Source organism: Drosophila kikkawai, chromosome X (assembly GCF_030179895.1).
Source record: "Drosophila kikkawai strain 14028-0561.14 chromosome X, DkikHiC1v2, whole genome shotgun sequence".
Taxonomy (NCBI): domain Eukaryota; kingdom Metazoa; phylum Arthropoda; class Insecta; order Diptera; family Drosophilidae; genus Drosophila; species Drosophila kikkawai.
In genome coordinates this window covers 24,566,795-24,588,298 of record NC_091733.1, presented here as the reverse complement: position 1 = coordinate 24,588,298, position 21,504 = coordinate 24,566,795, and the positions used below count along the sequence as shown (strand labels likewise).

Here is a 21,504-nt window from a genome sequence, read left to right as displayed (position 1 = left end):
CAAACATTTTGTCAAAGTTTCACATCCATCATAGCAAAATTGATAAAGTTATGCGAGGTTGTTTGGTTTTCAATTTAAAAACTCTAGAAAAATCTCCTTAAAACTCTTTCAAAATAAAACCAGAGCTATACAAAAATCCGAAAAAAATTATTTTAATTTTAACTAAAAGCAAAAAATATAAAATTGATAATGATCATGGCTTCCCTTTGAGAAAACTCTTCCAAAATAGAAAAAAAATCCAAAAATATTATTTTTATTTTAACTAAAAGCAAATAATACAAAATAATCATGTTTTTTGTGGGAAAACAAGGGGTTTTCAAAGACCCAAACACTCGTTCCAACTCTTCCAAGTTAGAAAACTAAACAAAAATCTGGCTTTATGGTCCCCTCGATGGTATATGGAATGTCTCTGTAGGTGGCTTTTAAAAACGAACTAAACGTGGTTTATTTGTGAAACTGTCATGTGAAACTAGCACAAAAATCAAATTTGAATTGAGCTTACAAGATTGTGTAATTATATATGTAGTTAACTATTTATATGTAATAATAACAAAGGGGCAACACAATGTTTGTTGAAGGGAACTCGACAATGCTTAGTTATGTGTATTTACAACTTAACCACACACACACAAAATATTGTATTTAGACGCATGTATGTATGTATTTTGAACTATATATGTATGTAGCCGTGGAGGATGCATAGGATGAGTGTATTTTGAGTGGTGCCGCCCAGAATGGTTGAAATAAAGTTGCTATAGAGAGTTCCACAAAGAAAAAACACTTCTAGTGATCATCACAGGGTGGCTCGTTTGCTGCTGGGCAAGCCCTCGCCCTCGTCATCGCTGCGATCCGCACGCCGACGCTTCTTCTGATGCTCCTCCACCAGCTCCGAGGTGCGAATCTTGTTGCCGGTCATTTGCAGCCAGTCGATGTACTGAAACATGACAAAATCTCCGTTAATTTAAGCTCTAGGATATGCATATGCAGCAGCAGTACCTGGCTGTTGGTGCGCACTCCCGCCTCATGCAGCTTGGCCTCGATGTTGTCCAGCTTTAGGTCCGACTTGGCGCTCTGGCCATCGCTTTTGGATATGTCAAGCAGGTGGCGGACACGCTGGCGCATTGTCTCGAAAATGATGCGACCAATGACATGGTTACGATCGTAGGGCGTCAGGTAGCGACCAAACTCGTAAAAGTACGGATGAAGCCGGCCCAGCTCAATGTGGGTGGTCTCCGCCTCGCAGACGGCCTTGTGCACATTGCGGTAGATCTCCGGCACGGATATGGTGAAGTAGGCATTGTTCACCTTCAGCTCCTTGATGTACCACAGCGGCAGGTTGACAGTGCGTCCTGGCTCCAAATCATCTGAATCGGCGCCGGCGTCCAGGAAGCCTGCAATGCAAGGGATAAGCCACAAGCCGCTTGGCTGGCCGGAGCACTCGCTCACCCATCCGCTGCAACTTGGTGTTGACCCGGCACTCGACCTTCTCCTGGGTCACGAATATGTCCTCGATGCAGTAATAGTTGGGAAAGTAGTTCATGCCGGCGGGCTCTTTAGTTTTCGGATGTAAACAAATTGTTTGCGCGGCTGCCAGGGCTGCACACTCGCAAAAATACCAGAGGCCAAGCCAAAAAAGGTGTATTTATTTGGTATATACCAAAGTGTGCCCTCAAGGCAGTAGTATTTCTAGTATTTCCAAAATAAAACTGGTATATTTTCGCCGAACGTGCTCGGTCACACTGCTCGGCAGCGCCTATAAATACCAGTGCCGCACGCCATTCGAGAAAAAAAATAAAAATAAAAATTAACGAAAAGCTGCGTTGCCGGAAAATTCGTGTTGGTTTCCGATAGAAAAACCCGAAAGTCGCGGCGTGCGGACCATTTTTTTCTGTTTCAATGCAACACCAGTGAAGAGCAACAACAAGCACTGTTCGATTAGCGGCGGCCCGGGCGCATAAAAAAGTGAAATTGCCTTTTGCGGCAGAGTTGGCCAAAAATCGAAAGAAATCAACAAAAGTACAAAAAAAAAAGAGTAGAAAACAACAACAAATTAAGTACACACGGCAACGGCGAACAGGCGTCGCTGTGTTTGTGTGTGTGCGTCCGCGGTGGTTTGCCAGTGTGCGTCCGTGTGTAGTTGTTGCGCCAAAAAGTTCCAATCGGAATTCTGGCCAGCGAAAGAGGAACAGCTGCTGGCCGCAACGACGACATCGACAACAACAACAACAACGAGAAGCTAAAAGCGACAGCAACCAGTGACAACAACAAAACGCGGCCAAGAACTTTTGTAGCTGCCGAAAAATGGGCGACTTCGATCTGAACGTGGACAGTTTGATACAGCGGCTGCTGGAAAGTAAGTAGAGACCGACTTCTGTCCCCCTTGAATGACCCACCTCCCTCCCCCCAGCGCCCAGCCCTATTCCCCCCACCTTCCTTTTTGATTTATAACCTAGTTTATCAGTGTGTACGTCTGTGTGTGTGAGTGTGTGTCAGTGAGCGGGAGAGAGCTTCTCTTCTTTTGGGGGAAAAAAAAAAGAAAAATAACAGCGATTGCATTTTCTAATTATTGCACATTTGTCCGCTTAAATGGCACCCTACTGCCAGCCTCTGCCTCTGCCTGTACTCGCCAGCGATGCCCTGACCATTTGAATTCGACTCTTGAATCAATTAATTTTAATTGATTTTCATTGCTCGCTCCTCTTGATGCAAAAACAACAACAAAAACAACATCAGCAGCAGCAGCAGTAGCATCAACATCTGCGCTTTACATTCCCTTTACATAACGGTAACAGGCGCTGTTAGCAGTGCCGATCTCCGATCTCAATGTTATTTTGGTTTATTACAAATAAAGCGTTCAGTTCGGTTTTATTCTAATGACGTCATCAACTTTGGCCTGATAATGCCAACTGGCGTAGCAAGAATGTGATTCAAGTTGCAGGAGTGCGACAAGGAGAAACCGAGAATTGAGTCACATGAGTGCGATAAGGAGCGCAGAAGACGCGAGAGCTGGCATAAGCTAAAGAGAGCAATAGACCGGGTGACACGTGACTATAGCTTGGGGAGAGAAAATCAGAAAGAGGAGAGGAAAGTGCAGTTAGTTGAAATAGTTCTCATAAATACGTAAATCTATTGTTTATCGTAACTTATCACCTCCACAACAGTTGCATAAGAATATAATAATAAAACACACAAAAAATCCGTACAATATTTTAAAAACTAATTCAAAACCGATTACCTACAGTGAGTCGATTTAGCAGGGTATCAGGGGTAGGGGTTGTGTCACTCGTCGTCGTCGTCATCAACATGCAACCTTTCTGGAAAGCGTAAAAGCGCTAAATAGTTTACATTTTTCGCCCCCCTCCCTCTTTCTCCATCCATCATCTCCGAGGGTTGCTTAAGCCGCTTAGCGCTTGTCTCGTTTTGCAAGTGTCAGCCAATGTCGAAGATGGAGGCGAGAATTGAGCTTGGCTTGGGCTTGGACGGGGAAATTGCATTTGAACATTGCGCTTTTTTCGGTTTTTGTTCATTTCCGCAATGAGTTTCTTTTTATACACCCCCTCCTCCTCCTCGCCGCCATCATCCTCAATCGACCCAACTACAGTGGGCATTAGGAAAAGCTGGAAAAGTTATCAGAAATCATAGCCTTAAAGGACACGTTAAGAAAGATGAGGAAATAATTTTTTTTAGAAAATTATTAAAGTGCTATCAATTTGTTTTAAAATCAAGCGATAATTATTTGTTAGAAATACATCTTAAAAAAAATAAATATTCTTCAATAAGATAATTTTGTTAGAAAAAAAAAAAAAATATTTTTAATAATAATTATTTTATTTTCGCTTAGTTTTGAAACAAATTGATATTATTTCGGAAAAAAATGTTTATTTTGGTTTAAATAGGAAAAATATTTTAAAAGTCTAATTTTTTACTATGACAATTACTCTTTAATGACTTAAATCTTAGAAAAATAATTTTAAAAATTAGATTCGTTTAGATACTGGATTTGTAAAAATCATTTTAGCGAGTGTCCACTGTGACCCTACTCGCAGGATGACAAATGGGATGAGAGCAATCGCAAAATAGACAGATTGGGCGAGCCAGCGAGCTGGTTGTGGTGGACCCAACCATTTTTCAAGGTCATCGAGTGGGCTAGGTCGTGGCACTGTAGCCCTCCGCCGGTCCCATCTCATCTCTGGCCATTAATTTTGATCTACGTGGCGTCATCAGCAGCAGCAGCAAAAATTTCATTTGTCAAATTGCAAATTGAAATTGAATTTTTAGGACACTTTTTTTGCCGGCTGTGACGTCCCCAAGTTTTCTCGATTTTCCCTTGAATTTTCCGGCACGAAAATGGGTACACTGGAAGTTTGCAAGTGCCGCCGCTCTCTCTCTCTCGTTTATCCCGTGGTGTGTGCGTTTTTGTGTCCCTTTTTTATGAGTTCAAACCAAAACACCCAACTCACTTCCCAGAATTCCACCCCCGACCCGTTATGAATCTATCTATATATGTATGTATATATATGCCTATGTTATCCACCGAAAGACTTCAAAAAACAAAAAGAGGCCGAAGAGCACGCCCAGAAGCTGCTCATTGCTCAACAATTGGCCGCTGCCGGCGGAGCAGCCGCTGCTGTGGCCGCCGCATCAGCTGCTGCTGCCGCGGCCGCTGTAACCGCCTCGTCACCCACAACCTCCGGCAGTTGCTCGGTGGCAGCGGCAACGGCGGCGGGCTCCATTTCGGGGCCTGGCTCCGGTTCCGCCTCTGGATCGGGTTATGGTTACGATCCGCTGGATGAGCTCACCGAACAGCAGCGTCGTCTGTTGCAACAATACTCGATATCGCCGCCCAGCGAGACTATGATATCGGCCGACGGCGACCAGATAACGGTCCATCATCCGCGCGAGGAGCCCAAGAAATCGCGATTGAAATTGCGTGACTTTTTCGTCGCCGAATTTGGTATTAACCTTGATTACTGTTGATGTTGATGATCACCAATCGTCAGTCGTCATCATTATAATCATCATTATGGTCATCCAGCCACTCTCAGCCAGGCCACACTTCCATTCCAAAAGCAAAGTAGTAGTAGGCCACCCCCCTGAAACCAGAGACCAGAAACCACCAACCACTAGCACCCTTCTCCTTCATGTTACACACACGCCTTGACTAGGACCATCACTCATATCCTAAGTAGCGTGCCGACATCGTCTCTTACCCCCGTTGCCTCCTACTTTTACGACAGTAAAAGGACCTCAATCGCAGCACTTTAGCTTTGTCGCACGGCTAGAAAGAGCTTGGAGATCACATGGCCAATAAGCGATTCATATCCCACTCAATCAGTCCAATCAGCAATGTCCTTGAAAGCCCTGCAGGCCACCAAGATGGCACCCAAGTTTAGCTTTCACTCGTACCCCTACCAGAGTTACAAGTATTCCAGATATCCCGTTACTCAAGGTATAGTTATGAGTTTACAAGTTGAGTTATAATTCCCAAGTGTTTGGTTAGCTTCAAATATCTGAAATATATTTGTAGATCCAGAGAAAGATATACCTCTATATATCTCTATATGTCTTGTTTTGAATCTGAAATTATATTTCAAGAATTCAAAGCTTACTAAACACTTGAGAATTATAATGTCTACTTGTGAAACTTGGCAAATGTAAAGTTTGTAAGGAGATAAGATTTACAAATAAATAGATAAAAATACCAGAGTGAGGCAACAACTAACTGAATTTCAACATAATTTTCTGATACCAAGTTAAACCTTAGAAATTGCTTGAATTTGGTTCGTGATAAGGCAGAAGGCACCAACCAACACTGGCACCGGGGCACCTCTCCACACCAATTTCACTTGACACCCTCTTCACCCAAAAACAATTATTAATAATAAACAAATAGCTGAGCTGGGGAAACAAGAATTTTGATATTATTTATATGATTTCGGTGTGCGGTTACTGTTTACGTTTGTTTTTTTTTTTTTTTTTTTTTGTTGCCGGAACTGCAATTTGCAATGTCAGTGCCGACGCTTGACCAGCACCGTCTGCCCCGTTTAGGTATCTATACCACATATATACGTGTTTATATATATATCTGAGTGTTGTGCAATCACTTTTCCCCGTAAAAAAGCCACAGCCGCCTGAATTGCTTTCATCTAATTGTTTTCACACGAAGCCAAATCCGCAATCGTCAAATGTAATGCGAAACAAATTATATAAATCAAACGAAAGAGGAGATGGATGGGATGGTGGTGCTGTCCAAAAAAAAAAAAAAAGTAATAAAAAAGAAATAAATAAGAGGGAATCTCTCCTCGCGACACGCGACATCACGAACGACTGCAGCTCTTCTGGGGTGATAAACAATAATCATAAAGTATACAAAAATTGATTGGCGTTGAGTGCGCAAATAGTAAAAATAAAACAATGGCAAGAGGCGATACGAACCGAGTCGAATGAAATATTTACCGCTGACATGAAAAGCGGAAACATAGCGGGATGTGTGTTTGCTTAAATAAGTTCATTCACGTGACCCGATGCCTAATCAGCTGCAGTGCCAAGCCAAAGCCGAAGGTTACCACCGTCACCATCACCATCGCCATCGCCATTCAGCATTACCATTACCATAACCATAACCATTGCGATGTTATTTGCCTAAAAAGAATTCCGATTCAGGCTTACACTATCAAGTTAGGGATTGGGTTTAATATTTATGCTAGAAATCTAGCTTCAAATAAGTTTGGAATTTAAAGTACTTAAAAGATATTACTATTAATATTTTTATATAATTTTTAAAATGACTTTTCTCACATATATCTTCTACTAAACTAGCTCAAACTGTCCCAATATTGAACCTTAAACCCTTAAAAATACAAACGAGCAACAAGTTTACCTCAAGACATGGCAATTATTAAGCCAAAAGCCCTAACCCCCAGGAAAACCTTAACCCCAGCGGGGTTACTTCTCTCTTACTTTTAACATGCTGCCCAGTGTTATTGATTGGCCCCCATTTTCCACGTGTGTGTTTGGAGGAGAGTGTGCCAAGGCTCAGTTTACTCTGCTTTTGCCAACACTACACTTTTCACCTACCCATCCCCCCCCCCCATCCTCAGAAAAGTCAGAGTCAAGCAATCCTTGTCCCAGTGAGACTCAACTCAACTCCAAGGGTTCCGTTCCGTGCCTTGACAAATATCCTTCGTTATTTTGATGCATTTCTAATGTTTGTATAATATTTGTATAATTGAGTTGGCTGACTGACTCTCTTCTTCTCGACTCCACCCCTCGTCCGTGTGTCATCGATGTCGCCAAAAAGTCCTTCCAAATGTTGTCGCATGTCGGGTGCTGTCATCGCTCTTGACGTTGTGTATGATTACACATCCTGGAGTATTGGGTTTTGCAAATTGTATGTTGAGTTTTTCTGTTAGCTTGGTTATATCTTGCTTGAAAGTGGGTGAAATTTGGTTTCTCAGATTTATTTAAAATATTGATTTTCATGTAATTATTACGCATACGACGGGGTGGCAGGTTTTATTTATTTCAGTTATAAATTATATTTACAAAAATCATGTGTTTCACATTGATTTGCATTTTTTGATCTTTAAAAATTATTCAAAATTGAGTAATTCTCAATAAAAAACATGGAAATGTATTATTTTTAATAAAAATAATTATTTTTTCCATTATCTAAGCCTTCTTTAACTTTTTATGCATTCTACAATGTAAGATATACCCTCCTTAATCCTGGAACCCTTAATTTCCTTGACTAAATCCTGGGTATTCAATTATAGCCGGTAGCCTTCTGTTTCATCACCGATTGGAGAGCATCTCTCTTCAAGTTTGTTTTCTTAGCGCGCGACGCTGATTGAAAATAGAATTTGAATGTCATAACCTTCACTTGAGTCAATCAGCGAGGCATAATAATAATAACAAGAAAGAAGCCGCCGCTGCCGTTGAAGAAATGCCAGAAGAGAGGAGGCAGGGGCAGGGGCAGGGACAGGGACAGTAGAACCTCTAGCTACTACTGAGTATAATGGGATAGCGATAACTGGCATTGCGTGCTCAAGTCGCCGAGGATTCTGTTGGCAAAGGTAGGCACTGTGATTGCAGGGGATTGGCTGGAGCTTGGGTTTGGATTGGATTGGATTGGATTAGGTACTTCGTGATCCGCTCGGGGGAGGTTACTCCTTGCTAATGCCTCCGTTTCAATTTAAGTGCTTTTTGATTAGCTTTCGGTGGCGGGGAGGAGGTTTCTTAGGCAGGTTGAGTAATGAGAGTAGCTTAAATTGCAATCCAACAGATACATAGTTGCATAAGGCCGCCGCCCTTCTTCCAATTATAATAAATACGGTTTCGAGTTTTTTAAGGCATTTCATTGTTTTTGAAATCCTGTTTAGAATGTAACAACAAGATAAGATAACTTATTGACAATGTTTTCACACTTTCAAGTGCTCGCCTCATTAGGTTAGTTAATTAGCTGTGTACATTTACATGTAATTTACTGAAAAAGTTACTATAAATACAGCTTTGTCTATAAACAGAGAGATATATAATTCATATAAGCTTTGCTAAAGTATCTTTTAACGAATTCTATGAACTTGATTTTCTGACAATTGCGGGATTCCCCCGTCTGCCGCCTAATTATGTTTAACCGCTAGGTCCAGTCGAGGGCCATAAAACCCTGGTAGTAAACCAAGAAAAAGAAAAAAATAATAACCACCGAAACAGAAATCCACAAACAAACAAACAAATAAACAAAAACAAGTACGCTTGCATCCATAATTGCACATAACTAGAATGAGTTGGCGAGGGGAGGTGATGACATCAAAAGTTTGTTCATTAAATACAAAAAAAAAAAAGAGTATAAAAAACAAGAACAGAACGCTCTCTTCATGCATGCTTAAGCACAGTGAACCCAAAGCCCAAAGCCGAAGCGGACGTGAGCTGAGTTAAGACACTGAGCGAAAAGTTTTAAATTCAACTTTGATATTTATTTGTTTAAAAAAAAATGAAATAAATAATAGAAAACATGACGCTCTAAGGCTTAAAAGAGAGTTTACTGGAGATAATAATATATTAATGAATAAAAACCTTTAATTTTCAGAGATTTTAAATCTCTTAAATTGGTTTTTATTATAAAAATGGATTTTTGTTTAAGAATTAAATATAGGGAAATGTTTTATTAAACAAAAAAGAACAAAAAGAAAGCTCTCTGCTACAAAGATTAAATAATATTTTGTAAAACCCGAAAATATCAAGAGATTTCAAATCTCTTCAACTGGTTTTAACATAAAAATAGATATTTGTTTTGGAATTAAATCCAGAAAAATGTGTAATTAACAAACAAAAACAAAAAGAAAGCTCTCCTGCTACTAAGATTAAATAATATTTTGTAAAACCCGGAGAATATCGAGAGATTTTAAATCTGTGAAACTTTCTTTTCAAGAGATTTCAATTCTCTTAAACGTTTTCTACCGATCATTTCTACATTTATTTCCAAATTAAATATAGAAAAATATAATTTTTAATATAACTTAAATTTCCTTGTAAAATAAAATTACAAAAATAGCTAGGAAAATCTTTAGACATTTAAAAAAGAGTTTTCCCAGTGTCAAGTGCAGACCGACGGCAGTTACTTACTGGTTACAGTTAATACAACAACTGCAAGTGTTTTAATTATGGTTTCTCCGCGCTCTCTCTCTCTCTCCCGCTGGCTATCTCTGCGCTTCGCTATCTCCTTTTCTATTTTTATTTTTCTATACGAGCAAACATGTATGACGAGCGTTATATGATATGGCACTATAATTCTCAACCAGGGTCCAAAGCCACTCACGCCCACCGCCCACCTGGCAGCGCCCACGTTTTGTCACATTGCGTGCACTTGGCAAATAAAAAGCCGGGCAACAAAAGAGCGGAAAGAGGGGGAAAAGGTAGGACCAGGACCTGGCCAAAACTTGAGCCGAGAAGGAGCGGGCTGTGAGGGGCGGCGAAACGAGGAAAGAATTGCCAGTGGCGCAAAAATGTTTGTAGCTAATGACACGTATGAGGAGGTGTTTTCACGTGTATATACGTGTGTGTGTGTGTATAGGTTCTGGCTAAAAGGATACTTGAGGGCTTAACGGGATACTCGACCAAAATTTTGAAGGTCACCAGAGCACACTGATAGAACCCCTGACCATTTGACCCAAAAAGTACAGGAAAAAAAAAAAAACAAGAAAGGAAGAAAACTTCGGCAAGCCGAAGTTTATATATCCTTGATGGTTGCAATTAGAGAATTAAGAATAGATTCATTTTGATCAAAAGAAAAGAAAAACTAATAAACTTAATGTTAAGATTAACGGGATATTTAAGTTAAGTTTGTCTAGGATCCTCCTCTGATTGATCAATCTCCTGGATTTTTCGCTGATCTCAAACTTTGTCCGGTGATATCTGCTTGTTTTCTTCATCCCTCTCTCAAATAGGGAAAAACCAGTAGCCCTAAGCTAGAAAAAAGAGAAAGAGAGTACACTGAAACACAACCTGTGGTAGCTCTTTTAAGAGAGATCAAAAACTACCAAACAAACACACAACCATCTACCACTCAATCCCAACATTCAGCTGGGTTATCACTCAAAAGATGCTAGAACTAGTTGGGAATTATAGTGTCAGGCGAGTGGAAATATTTGTTCTTTCGTATTAATTATTTATTTATTTTTTTAATTATTCATTTATTTTATATTTATCTATAAAAATATCCTAAAAATGTCTAGAAAGTCTTGCCTGTTACTTAGCTTCTTACTGAAATTAAAATACCCTGCCAGGGTATACAAATTGTAATTTTTCGTTTACTTTCCATAAAGAAAGAACACACCCAAGATACACACTCGCAAACTCTCAGCTTAATAATACATTTGACCTTTTGGCATGGTTCTTGTGCCGTTTTTTTTTTTACTCTTGTTTAGCGTTGTAACTTGTTTTTATAGTTCGGTCAACTCGCTTGTCGGAGTTGTAAATGGTTGTTGCATGCCTCCGGAGGGAGGTGGGAGGAGGTGGCAGGAGTCAGGTGGCCGATCCTGGGGCCTCCTTGTAAATGGCCTCAAATGATTGGGCCTGGCCTGGTGGTGTGTGATGGCATAATTTTCACTCGGCAATTTATTGCACAAAATGTGTGGGATTAAAAATAGTTCCGAAATTATTGAGTTTTCCAGAGAGACAGGATTAGATACTTGGTGGAATAAATTATGAATATAAATATTGGAAATATAAATATTTGAATTATATAAATATTTGAAATATTAAAAAAAAATTTTTTAATATTTAAAAACAATATTAAAATATTAGAAATATAAATATAAATATTGGAACTATAAATATTAGAAATATAATATTATAAATATAAATATTATAAATATAATAATGATAAATATAAATATAAATATTAATATTAATAATATAAATATTAAAAATATAAATATTATAATTTTAAATACAAATATGTTTAGTAATAGGTTTTTTTTAATGTTTCTTCTTGAGTTTTAAATTAAAAATATTCAGCTTGAGGCTACTTTGATTTTAAAAACTGAAAAAAATTCATCAAAAAGTTGAGTTTCAAACTGTAGATTGGTCCCTTGTATTTGTTTTGTTTATTATTATTCTAATTATTTTAGCAATTATCATAGAATATTTAGATTTATTTATTAATATTTTAATAAATTTTATATGGTTTTTATAGAATTTTCTGTGAAAAAAAACTATTATTTTGAATGCAAACCTTTTATTTAAAATTTTATCATGTGGTCCAAGTCCCGAAAATTGATGAGTTTCCTGTCAGCTCTCCCTCTTTCCCTTGCTTTTCTTTGAAAGGTCAGAATGGCCACCTTCATTCCCGATTTTATTTTTCATTTTTCATTTTTTTTTTTTTTTCATGTGTGTGAAGTTCAAAGCAATTAGGGTTTCATACCTTTCAGGTGTTTTGGCTTCGTGTGGGTGCTTTCGCACTTTGCAACATGAACAACAAAAGCAACACACATTTTTTTTCGCCAACGCCAACGCAGTTAACGCCCCTCGAGTCTTTGACGTCACGAAATGTGTGTGTATGTGTATGTGTGTTTCACATGATTTATGGTGCACCCACACACACACACACACTAGCACACGAGACACTTAAAGCGCACAATTGTCGCTGTCGTTGAGGTGTAATTTAAGTTGAAAATCTGTTTTTAGCTTTTCTATATTTAAATTTAAAAAATATAAACAATATTTTAATATGAATTTAATTTTTTGAAATTTAAACAATATTTTAATATGAATTTAAATTTTAGAAATATAAATAATAAATAAATAAATTTAAATTTTAGAAATATAAACAATATTTATAAAATTTAAATTGACATTTTTTTTGTCTATAAGCAGAGTCCCCGCTCTTTTTGTTTTGCTTTCTTTTCTGGGCTTTCAGATGCTCTAATTGCTGGCACATTTTGTAGCCATAGTTGTTACCCTTTTTTCAGAGGGTGGGGGGTGGGGGGAGGGTTAAACCCCTCTTTTAACCCGAGCTCCACGTGCCCTGTGTCCATTGCATACTTTTGTGCGCATGCAATTTTAATGCCCATTGGCATTACACGACATCCCCCCGTCCCGTCCCAGTTCCCTTTTGCAAATTTCATGAGCCAGAATGAGAAAGAGAGAGAGAGCTATGAAAATATAAATCAACAAAGTTTTGCCAAAGAAAAAGAGTTGCTAAGGGTGTCAGGGGGTCAGTGGTGGTGAGCAGATGTCGCAATCTGCTGCTGCTGCTGCTGCATAAAACATGACTTGGCCCTCATTTCATCGAAGAAGGAGCTGCTCCTCCAAGCCAAGTTGGCTTTAAGCCGCTTACAAGGAGCCAAAAAGGAGAGAAACGGAGAGGGGGAGAGCTCCTCCGCAATGAAACCAATTTGTCTCTAATTGCCGCACAAAGGAGCTCTCTCTCTCTCTCTCTCTCTTTCTCTGTTCTGGCCGGAAAATAAAATATAAATAAAATAGAGACCATGCAATTTATACACAAAAGTTGGCATCAGGTTTCAGAAAGCCAACAAACACATAAGACAGTCATGGTTATTAAGTTGCCTTTATGCAATTGACACCAAAAAACACTGACAGCTTTACTGGGATTTTCCAAGAAATTTCCTTTTGTTTTCCTTAATTAATATTTCAAAATATTTGCCAGAGATATATTTCTTGGAATATTTTTTTAGCATTTTAAGAACTATTTGGGATTTTACCTATTTATCCGAATATTTTCAACATTTTAGCTTAAATTCCAAGAACTAATTTTGACTTCTTCCATTGTTTTTTTATTCATAAAGTTTTAGTTTGCATTTTTTGAGTCAATCACATATTTTCTCTGCCATTTTTGCCTGCTGTCAACTGACCTTGCACTAGTTTACCTCAATTGCTCAACTTTTCGACCAACGCCTTACACCTGCCGCCACTCCATGTGGCCACCTTTCTCCTTAGACTGCACGTGTCCATCCGCCATACTGAATTTGAGGCATTTCTTTGACTTTATTTTTAAGACCCAAGAAGTTGAAATAAATTTTGCCTTGTGCCTTGACCTTTAACCGGGTGAAGGATGGCAGGGGATGGCCCAAAAGCATATGTCTCATCATTATCAGAACTCACTCAAAAACCCATGAAAGCTTGCATTCAAAACGCTAAATGTCAGTTGCATTTAACAGCCAAATCGAATCAGCTAAGCAAACGAAACTCATGAAATTTCAATTAATTTTTGCAATGGCCTCACTGGGCGGGTTGAAAAAGGGGAGGGGGCAAAACACCTGCGTTGGACAGCAGTTTCAATGCCGCCGTCGACACACCCCATGCCCACGCCCCACGCCCCACGCCCACACCTGACCAGCGCCACCCACCTGCCCTCAACTGTCCCAGAATGATGTTGAAAAATTAAATAGCGGCAAAAAGTGAAAATTCAATGAACAAAACAAAAGTGAGGGTCAAAGTTGGGAATATTAGGAATAAAGGAGTACCTTAGTTTTTTTTATTATTATTATTATTTGTTATATAAAATATTTATGTATTATTTTTTATATTTCAATATCAAAGTTGGGAATATTAAGAATACAAAGTACCTTAGCTGTTGTTTCTTATAATTTCTTATAAAAAATATTTATTTATTATTTTTATATGTGTTTTTATTATATATATTTTATATGTGTTTTTATATATATTTTTAGTATATATTTTTTATATATATTTTTAGTATATATTTTTTATATATTTTTTATATATTTTATATATATTTTTTATATATTTTTTATATATTTTTTATATATTTTTTCTATACTTTTTATATATTTTTTATATATTTTTTATATATTTTTTATATATTTTTTATATATTTTTTATATATTTTTTATATATTTTTTATATATTTTTTATATATATTTTTTATATATTTTTTATATATTTTATATATATTTTATTTTTATTTTTATATTTTTTTTATATTTTTTATATATATTTTTTTATACATTTTGTATATATTTTTAAAAGGAATCAAGATGCTTGTTAATTCGTTCTGACCTATTTTTCTGGTTTTTCTGGTTATATTTCAAATACCTTCCAAAACTTAATATTTTTCCCCCTCAAAATAAATGTTTGCTAATTTTTGCTGTTGACATGTTTTCACCCCACCCTTTCAAGTCACAATATTAACTATTTATTTCTCTTAGTTAGGGTGTTAAAAATATAAAAAACAAAAATAATTACAAACGCCAACGATAACCGCAAAAAACTTGACACCAAAAACAACAACTTTCAAGGCAAAATGTAAATTAAATGAAAATATAAAATGTTTTTTTTTTTCTGCCTTTGCCGCCCTCGAATTTTTAAGGAGTCCGTCCCGAAGAGGGGGCTAATAGAGGATGGATATTGTTTTTCTTTCAACTCTCCCTCTCTCTCCCTCTCCCACTCTCTCCCTTTCCCTCTCTCTCTCTTTCCCTCTCTCTCTCTTGATGTTTTTGTTATGATTGTTAATTAGCAAATAGTCAATGCAAATGTTTAAACAATTGTTGTGGGCCGAAAAGGGATTGTGTTGCCAGTTGAATAATTGTATAAATACGAGGCTCTGGGCGGCTGTTTAATGGAGGATTCCAAGGCGAAAAGATGCGTTATGTAATGCAATTAATAAAATATATTTTCCTTAATAATCTTCAAGATTTACACATAATAATTCCTTATGGATTGAGCGTTTTTATGTGTTCCTTGGGCCCACATTCACTTGACCCGTACATAAATTACAACCAAAAATGGTAACGATCTTGGCGGAAAGTGTGGCAAGAGGCAAGAAGCAGACAGAAATTGGGTTAATCGAAAAGGCCCCATGGTATATAGAATATGGAATATGAATCGAAACAAGAAATCCAATCGTGAAGAGCGCTCATTACTCATACGCCATGTATGCTACGGTGTCTTTGTTCTTCCTCGTTGACTTGTTGTCGCGCTTGTTGTTGTTTTTTCTTGTTGTTATTGTTATTGTCAATATGGAATGGCTATTTTTAAGGTCACCAAAGCTATATGCACACACGCAGAGACACCAGAAAAGTGTCTGCTTCTTTCAATTATTGGCGATAAGATAAGTTGGAAAAACGCGTTGCAGAGAGCTAAAGGGGAAAATAATGCCCAAAACATAAGACAAATGAATCAGCAAAGTCAGTCTGCGATTTCTGGTGGGGATTGCAGGGGGGGGGGGTATACTGGGGGGTCTGACAACAATTGGCCAAAGCTTCCGCCTGCCGTCGGCCATCGGCCGTCCGGTGGCCACGACAACAATCATAACGAGGCGCTAATTAAGCAAAAAGCTTCAAGTAAATAAAATGGAATTTGCACTGGAAGATATAGAAACGCAAAGGCCATGTCTCCTCCTCCCTTCCCGCATCACAATCCACAAAGCAAAACGAAAGTTTCTCCTGCTTTTTTTTTTTTGTCTTTGGTTCAATGGAATTTTGGAATTTCTATATTTCGAAATAAACTTGTGGTAAAGTGAATTGGTTCTCTAGATATCTTAATTGATTTGTTTGAGTACATCAGGAAAAGTGTTTATACGTTTTCATTTTGAGATTTCATTTGAAATTTGATTTTAAATATAAGAAAATTATTTGTATACAAATTTTTTTACCCTTAAAGGATATTTTAATTTTTGTCAAAAGTTTGCTATGATGTGAAGAAGTCATTTCGGACCCCATAAACTATATATATTCTTGATCAGCATCAGCAGGCGAGTCTTTCTAGCCATGTTGGGGAGAAAATCATTTTTTTTTTTTTTTTTGCAATATTTTATTGTCGTTAAAACTGCGAAAAATTTACAAATAATTAAATTTAAAAAATGCTTGAATTAAGTATGCAGATTTATTAACTTTGAAAAAACTAAGACAACACCGCTTGCCGAATTGAATTTCATGAATTTTTGGTTGAGTAATAGATTTTTAAAGTTTTGATTTTTTCCCAAAAAAGATAAAGAAAAATTTTAATTTTTTTTTTTTTTAAATTTACATCGTTAAAATTTGTTAAAATTTGATTAAAATTTTAATTTTACCATCTACCACTTGAATACTACTTGGAAGATGTTAGAACTAGTTGGGAATTATAGTGACAAGCAAGTGGTTTTTATTTTTTTTTTATATTATTATTTATTTTTTGATTGTTTATTATTTTTGTAATTATTAACTTTTTTATTTATTGATTTTTTAATTCATTTTTTTTGTATATTTTTATATTTATTTACATACATTACATCTTTATTGATGTTGGAAACCCTTTAGGCATTTTAGACTCCCATTAACTTGTTAAAAACTAAAGGAAATCCCCATCGTCGATCATATGGACTAATTTGGTTGACGGTTTTGTTGGTTTTGTTCTTATTCCGTCGGCATTCCTGGGCTTGTTATAGTTTTTTGCAGTTACATCGCTCGATAAATGGCCAAAGGCGATGACGACGACGACGACGACGACCAGGCGAATCCAAGCCAAATGAGTGCAGTCGGAGGAGCTGGGAGAAAGTGGGGTAGGCAGGCAGGCAGGGAACTGCTTACAAAATCGATGGTTCTGCGGGGAAAGTGGGGAAAGCGGAAGCACTGCCAGTGAATGTGTGTGTTTCTCTGGGTGTTTGTGTGTGTGGCTGGCCAAGCGCCATGCTGCTCTCTCTCTCTCTCTCTCTTTCCTCCCGTTGCCTTTTGCTTTTTTGAGTTTTCCATTTTCCAATTTGCCAGGCCAGGCCGCCAGAAAAGAAAGGAAAACAACAAAATTTAAACAAAAGCAAAAGCAACATCAGCAGAAGCAGCCACAACGAATGCTATATGCTAAAAATAAATGTTTATTTTATAAGATTCTCTCTCTTTTACTCGATCTTCCCCCCGTGGAAAACTTGTTCTTTTTTTTTCACCGTATTTTCCACCGATTGTCATTGTTTGTTTCTTTGAGGGAAATTCGAGGGCAAGGAAAAGGGAAAACCGACAAAGATAAGAAACGAAAATGGAGGGAAACTGTATGCCCTGTTCCTTATGTTAATCATCATCAAGAATCTGATATGAATACAACACATGGTACATGGTATTCGAATAACATTATGAATCATTAGTGAACATAAGACCCGTGAGTGTTTTCTTTACGGAATTCATCAGAGTTCAACTGGGGTGTGTTACGGGTATTCAAGGGAATATTTCAACTCTGATCATGATTTTGGGTATACTTATAGGTATTCAAGGGAATTCTGATCATGATTTTGATTATACTTAGGGGTATTCTAACTCCGATCCTGATTATTCGATTATTTCGAATAAAACCCCATAGAGAATGACCAAGATTCCATCTTGAAGAATGGTAATTATACGGGTTAAGTGGATTTCTTCACTTTTGTTAGCCACAATTTCCCTCTGCACATGGCCGAAAAGCAAAGACAGACAGATGGAGGAGAATTAATGGCGTGGATGAGGCAAAACAGAGAGGAACATAAACTGGCCAAGGCAACTTCCTATATCGCTCTCGGCCTTTGGCTCTCGCTCTTCTTGGTTTCCTATTTTTTTTTTTTTTATATTTTTTTTTATTCGCAATGCTTTAAATGCTTTATTTATTTATTTATTATTTCGCAGCGTTGTTTGTTTTCTGTTTTGTTTGCTTTCAGGTCGTCAATGTTGTCGCTGCTCTGTTTCTTGGGTGCCTTTGCCTTTCGCCTTTGCTTTTGCTATTTGCTATTTGCTATTTGCTGCCAAGGCAGAAATTGATTTTTATAAATAGCGCGCATACGCAACGTGGTACGCACTGAAGTAGAAAGCACATGCGATGTGTGTGTGTGTGTGTTACATTTTCCATGTGCACTTTCTGCTTGCCAAGGCAACAACAAGGCAGAAACGTCTGCCATAGATCGCTCCAATGGACACAGTGACTGCCAAAAAAATACAAAAAAAAAAAAAATAAGGAAACTTGCACAAAAGTTTCATTCGATTCGATTTGTTCCACGAAATGAGCTGGAAAGAGCTATGCCTGCCATCAAAGTTCCTTCACTCGATGGGTTTTCCGGGAAATGTGTGTGTTTGTGCGTGGAAAATGTATGTGGGGTTAATTCGTTGCAAATGAAAATTCCCAACTCTCGAAGCTGATCTATAAATAAGCTTCTCTAAATCGGAATCGTAATCGATTGAGGGCAAAATTGCCTCCGTTTCTGTGTTATTTCTCAATTTACAAAAACAAAAAAGGGTTGTTTGCCAGCTATCTTTAGCCCAGAGCCTCACATTTTCACATTTTATATTTATTAACTGTAATTGAGTTTTTTTTTCACAATCATTCAATTAAGTTCGATTCTTGATAATGAAACTGTAAGGCAATTTAGAAATACTTTTTGTATCCAGGAATTCATTGAAAAGAAGGTCAACTAACTGGGCTTAGACTAACATATTATTTATAAACTATAATTGAATTTTCTATATGAGAATTAAAGTTTTTGGTTTTGGGATTTTCCAAAACTTTTTTCTGGTCAATTTCCACAAGAGAGATTTTTTGTTGCTGCCAGATTTCATTTCTTATTCGCTTCACTGGGCTTTGGATACTGAATACTTGAATACTTGGACACTGAGTGGATTACGCATACGCCATGTGTGTGCCCCCTGTCAGCAACCCTCAAAAATGTAGCTGCTGTGTGATGTAAATGCCGTTATAATCAGCGCTAATGTGCTTAAATGGTACCTGGAAAAGGAGAGAGCAGGGGGTTGGTTGTGGCCAGGTGCTGGTTACCCAATGAGAACCGCATCACGTTCGTTTCGGTTTTGGGTGCAACTTTCGAGCAAAATATATATATGTTTATATATATATATATAGTATGTGTAGTATGTATATATTCCGCTTAGCCATATGCCTTTTGGTCAGCCAATTAGTTTGGGGCAAACCTAACACCCACCACCTCCCACCTCCCCCAAGTGGGTCAATGTTGAACGGAAGTATTTACGAAAGTTTATTTCGCCCATTTTTGGCCTTTCTCTTTCTTTGCTTTTTTTTCATGCTAAATCACTTAAAATCACGAAGGAAATTTCCATCGGCTGATTTCACTTGATATGGAATTGCTTGTGGCCTTTATTTTCACCTTTGTTCTTCACTTTGCTTTATTATTATTTATTTTTTTTTTGGTTAAATGGAGATTATCATACCATTTGCTTACAAGCTCTTCAACTTGACTCGTAAAACTAGCATTGAAGTTGAAAAAATATAGATTCTTGAGGGGTTTTAAAGGAAAATAAAATTCAATTAATTTAAAATATATTTAAAAATTTAATATAAATTTAATAAATAAAATTTTAAATTTTAAAATGAGAGATTTCAATTCTTCAATTGAAAAAATATTTCAATTTCGAAGAAAAACAAAATCAAATTAATATAAAATATATTTTAAAATAGACTTACATGTCTAAAGACTTGAAAACACAAGTTGAAGGCCCTTGGAAGTAAGATTTTAAATATTTTCTAAAGGAAACAATAACTTTTTCAGTTCTCTTTGAGATTTTCTAGAGATTTACTAGTGATTTTCCAGAGATTTACTAGTGGTTTTCCAGAGATTTTATAGAGATTTTCTAGAGATTTTCCTGATATTTTCTAGAGATTTTCCTGAGATTTTATAGAGATTTTCTAGAGATTTTTTTTTAGAGATTTTCTAGAGATTTTCTAGAGGTTTTCTAAAGATTTTCTAGAGATTTTCTAGCGATTTTCTAAAGATTTTCTAGCGATTTTATAAAGATTTTCTAGAGATCTTCTACAGATTTTCTACAGATTTTCTAGAGACCTTCTACAGATTTTCCAGAGATTTTCTAGAGATTTTCCAGAGATTTTCTAGAGATTTTCTAAAGATTTGCTAGCGATTTTCTAAAGATCTTCTAAAGATTTTCTAGCGATTTTCTAAAGATTTTCAGAGATCTTCTACAGATTTTCTAGAGATCTTCTACAGATTTTCCAGAGATTTTCTAAAGATTTCAATTCTCCGATTGTAGTTTCAGCAAATTTCCCTTCGCTTAAGCTGAGATTCTTGATCTCTAAGAGGATATATTACTCAGAAGCACCAACTAGGTCAATGCTTAACGGAAACAATTACCAATTTGCATATGAAACGTTTTCTTTTATTTTTTGTTTTCGGAAGGCAACCTCACAAAATTTTCAAACGAAACGAAACGAAACGAATTTTCTGCACTTGTCCTTAATCAACGTTGCCGGTTCGGTGCGGGCCAAAGGCGTTCATTACTCGTTGTTGCGGCGTTGTTATCTGTTCATTTGCTTGGATTTCAACTTGAGCACGCAAAGGACGCAGGACGCAGGACGCTGAAGACGCCTTGGGGGTGGCCAGAAAACAGAAGACAGAGGGCAAGGGCCATCGGGCGTGGCACTTAATGATGGACGGAGCGGAGCGTCTTAGACGGCAACGGCAAAGGTCGTTTCGCTGGGCAGGATTCGGTTGGGTGTGGGCAGGGCTGGACGGCCTAGGACTAATTTCGAAGTGAAGAGCGTTGAAAAGAAGAGGTTTCGACATTGAACCTCATCGTTTCAAAAATTGTAGAGGTTCTCAGCAGGCAATATTAAAGTCTTTATAAAAAATCGGCCCCACACTTGATCACTGTGTAGTTCCAAAACCTTTAATCAGCGTCAAGTGAGAAGCCTCCACCCGGAGCCTCCTGTTAATTAAATTTTAAGCTTACCTTTGCACATATTCAATGCAATTGGATTGCTATAAATACATATATACAGGTGTACCTATGTATGTGAAAAATCTTCATCCACATCCAGAGTCGATTGCTTTTCCATTTGCGGTGTGAAATCAATTTGAGTTTTGATGATGAAATGCAATTTATGCTTGGCATCAGTCAGGCTTGAAAATACATTTTTAAATTCGACTGACAGCTCACAGACTTGGTATAATTAATAAGGATAGTTACTTTCTTGGTTCTGCTGTCGAAAGTCCTTTTTCTGGTTGTTTTTGCGAAGAGCTCCTCGCACTTAATTCGCCTTAGCTGAACT

The 21,504-nt window shown here is 37.2% G+C and overlaps 2 protein-coding genes across 2 annotated transcripts in view; one reads left to right on the top strand and one right to left on the bottom strand.

Annotated features, from left to right (window-relative positions):
- Positions 1-416: 416 nt before the first annotated feature.
- Positions 417-1,618, bottom strand: Psf3 (DNA replication complex GINS protein Psf3). The gene is made up of 3 exons (XM_017179813.2): positions 1,447-1,618; positions 997-1,391; positions 417-934 (listed from the first exon to the last, which is right to left on the bottom strand). The coding sequence occupies exons 1-3, from the start codon at positions 1,538-1,540 to the stop codon at positions 794-796; spliced, it is 630 nt and encodes a 209-aa protein (XP_017035302.1). The 5' UTR covers positions 1,541-1,618; the 3' UTR covers positions 417-793.
- A 137-nt stretch (positions 1,619-1,755) lies between these two features.
- flw (protein phosphatase 1 catalytic subunit flapwing) overlaps positions 1,756-21,504 on the top strand; it is a 28,933-nt gene continuing 9,184 nt past the window's right edge. The window contains exon 1 of the mRNA XM_017179844.3: positions 1,756-2,353. Coding sequence (XP_017035333.1) covers positions 2,302-2,353 — 52 coding nt within the window. The 5' untranslated portion in view covers positions 1,756-2,301. The remainder of the gene's footprint in view (positions 2,354-21,504) is intronic.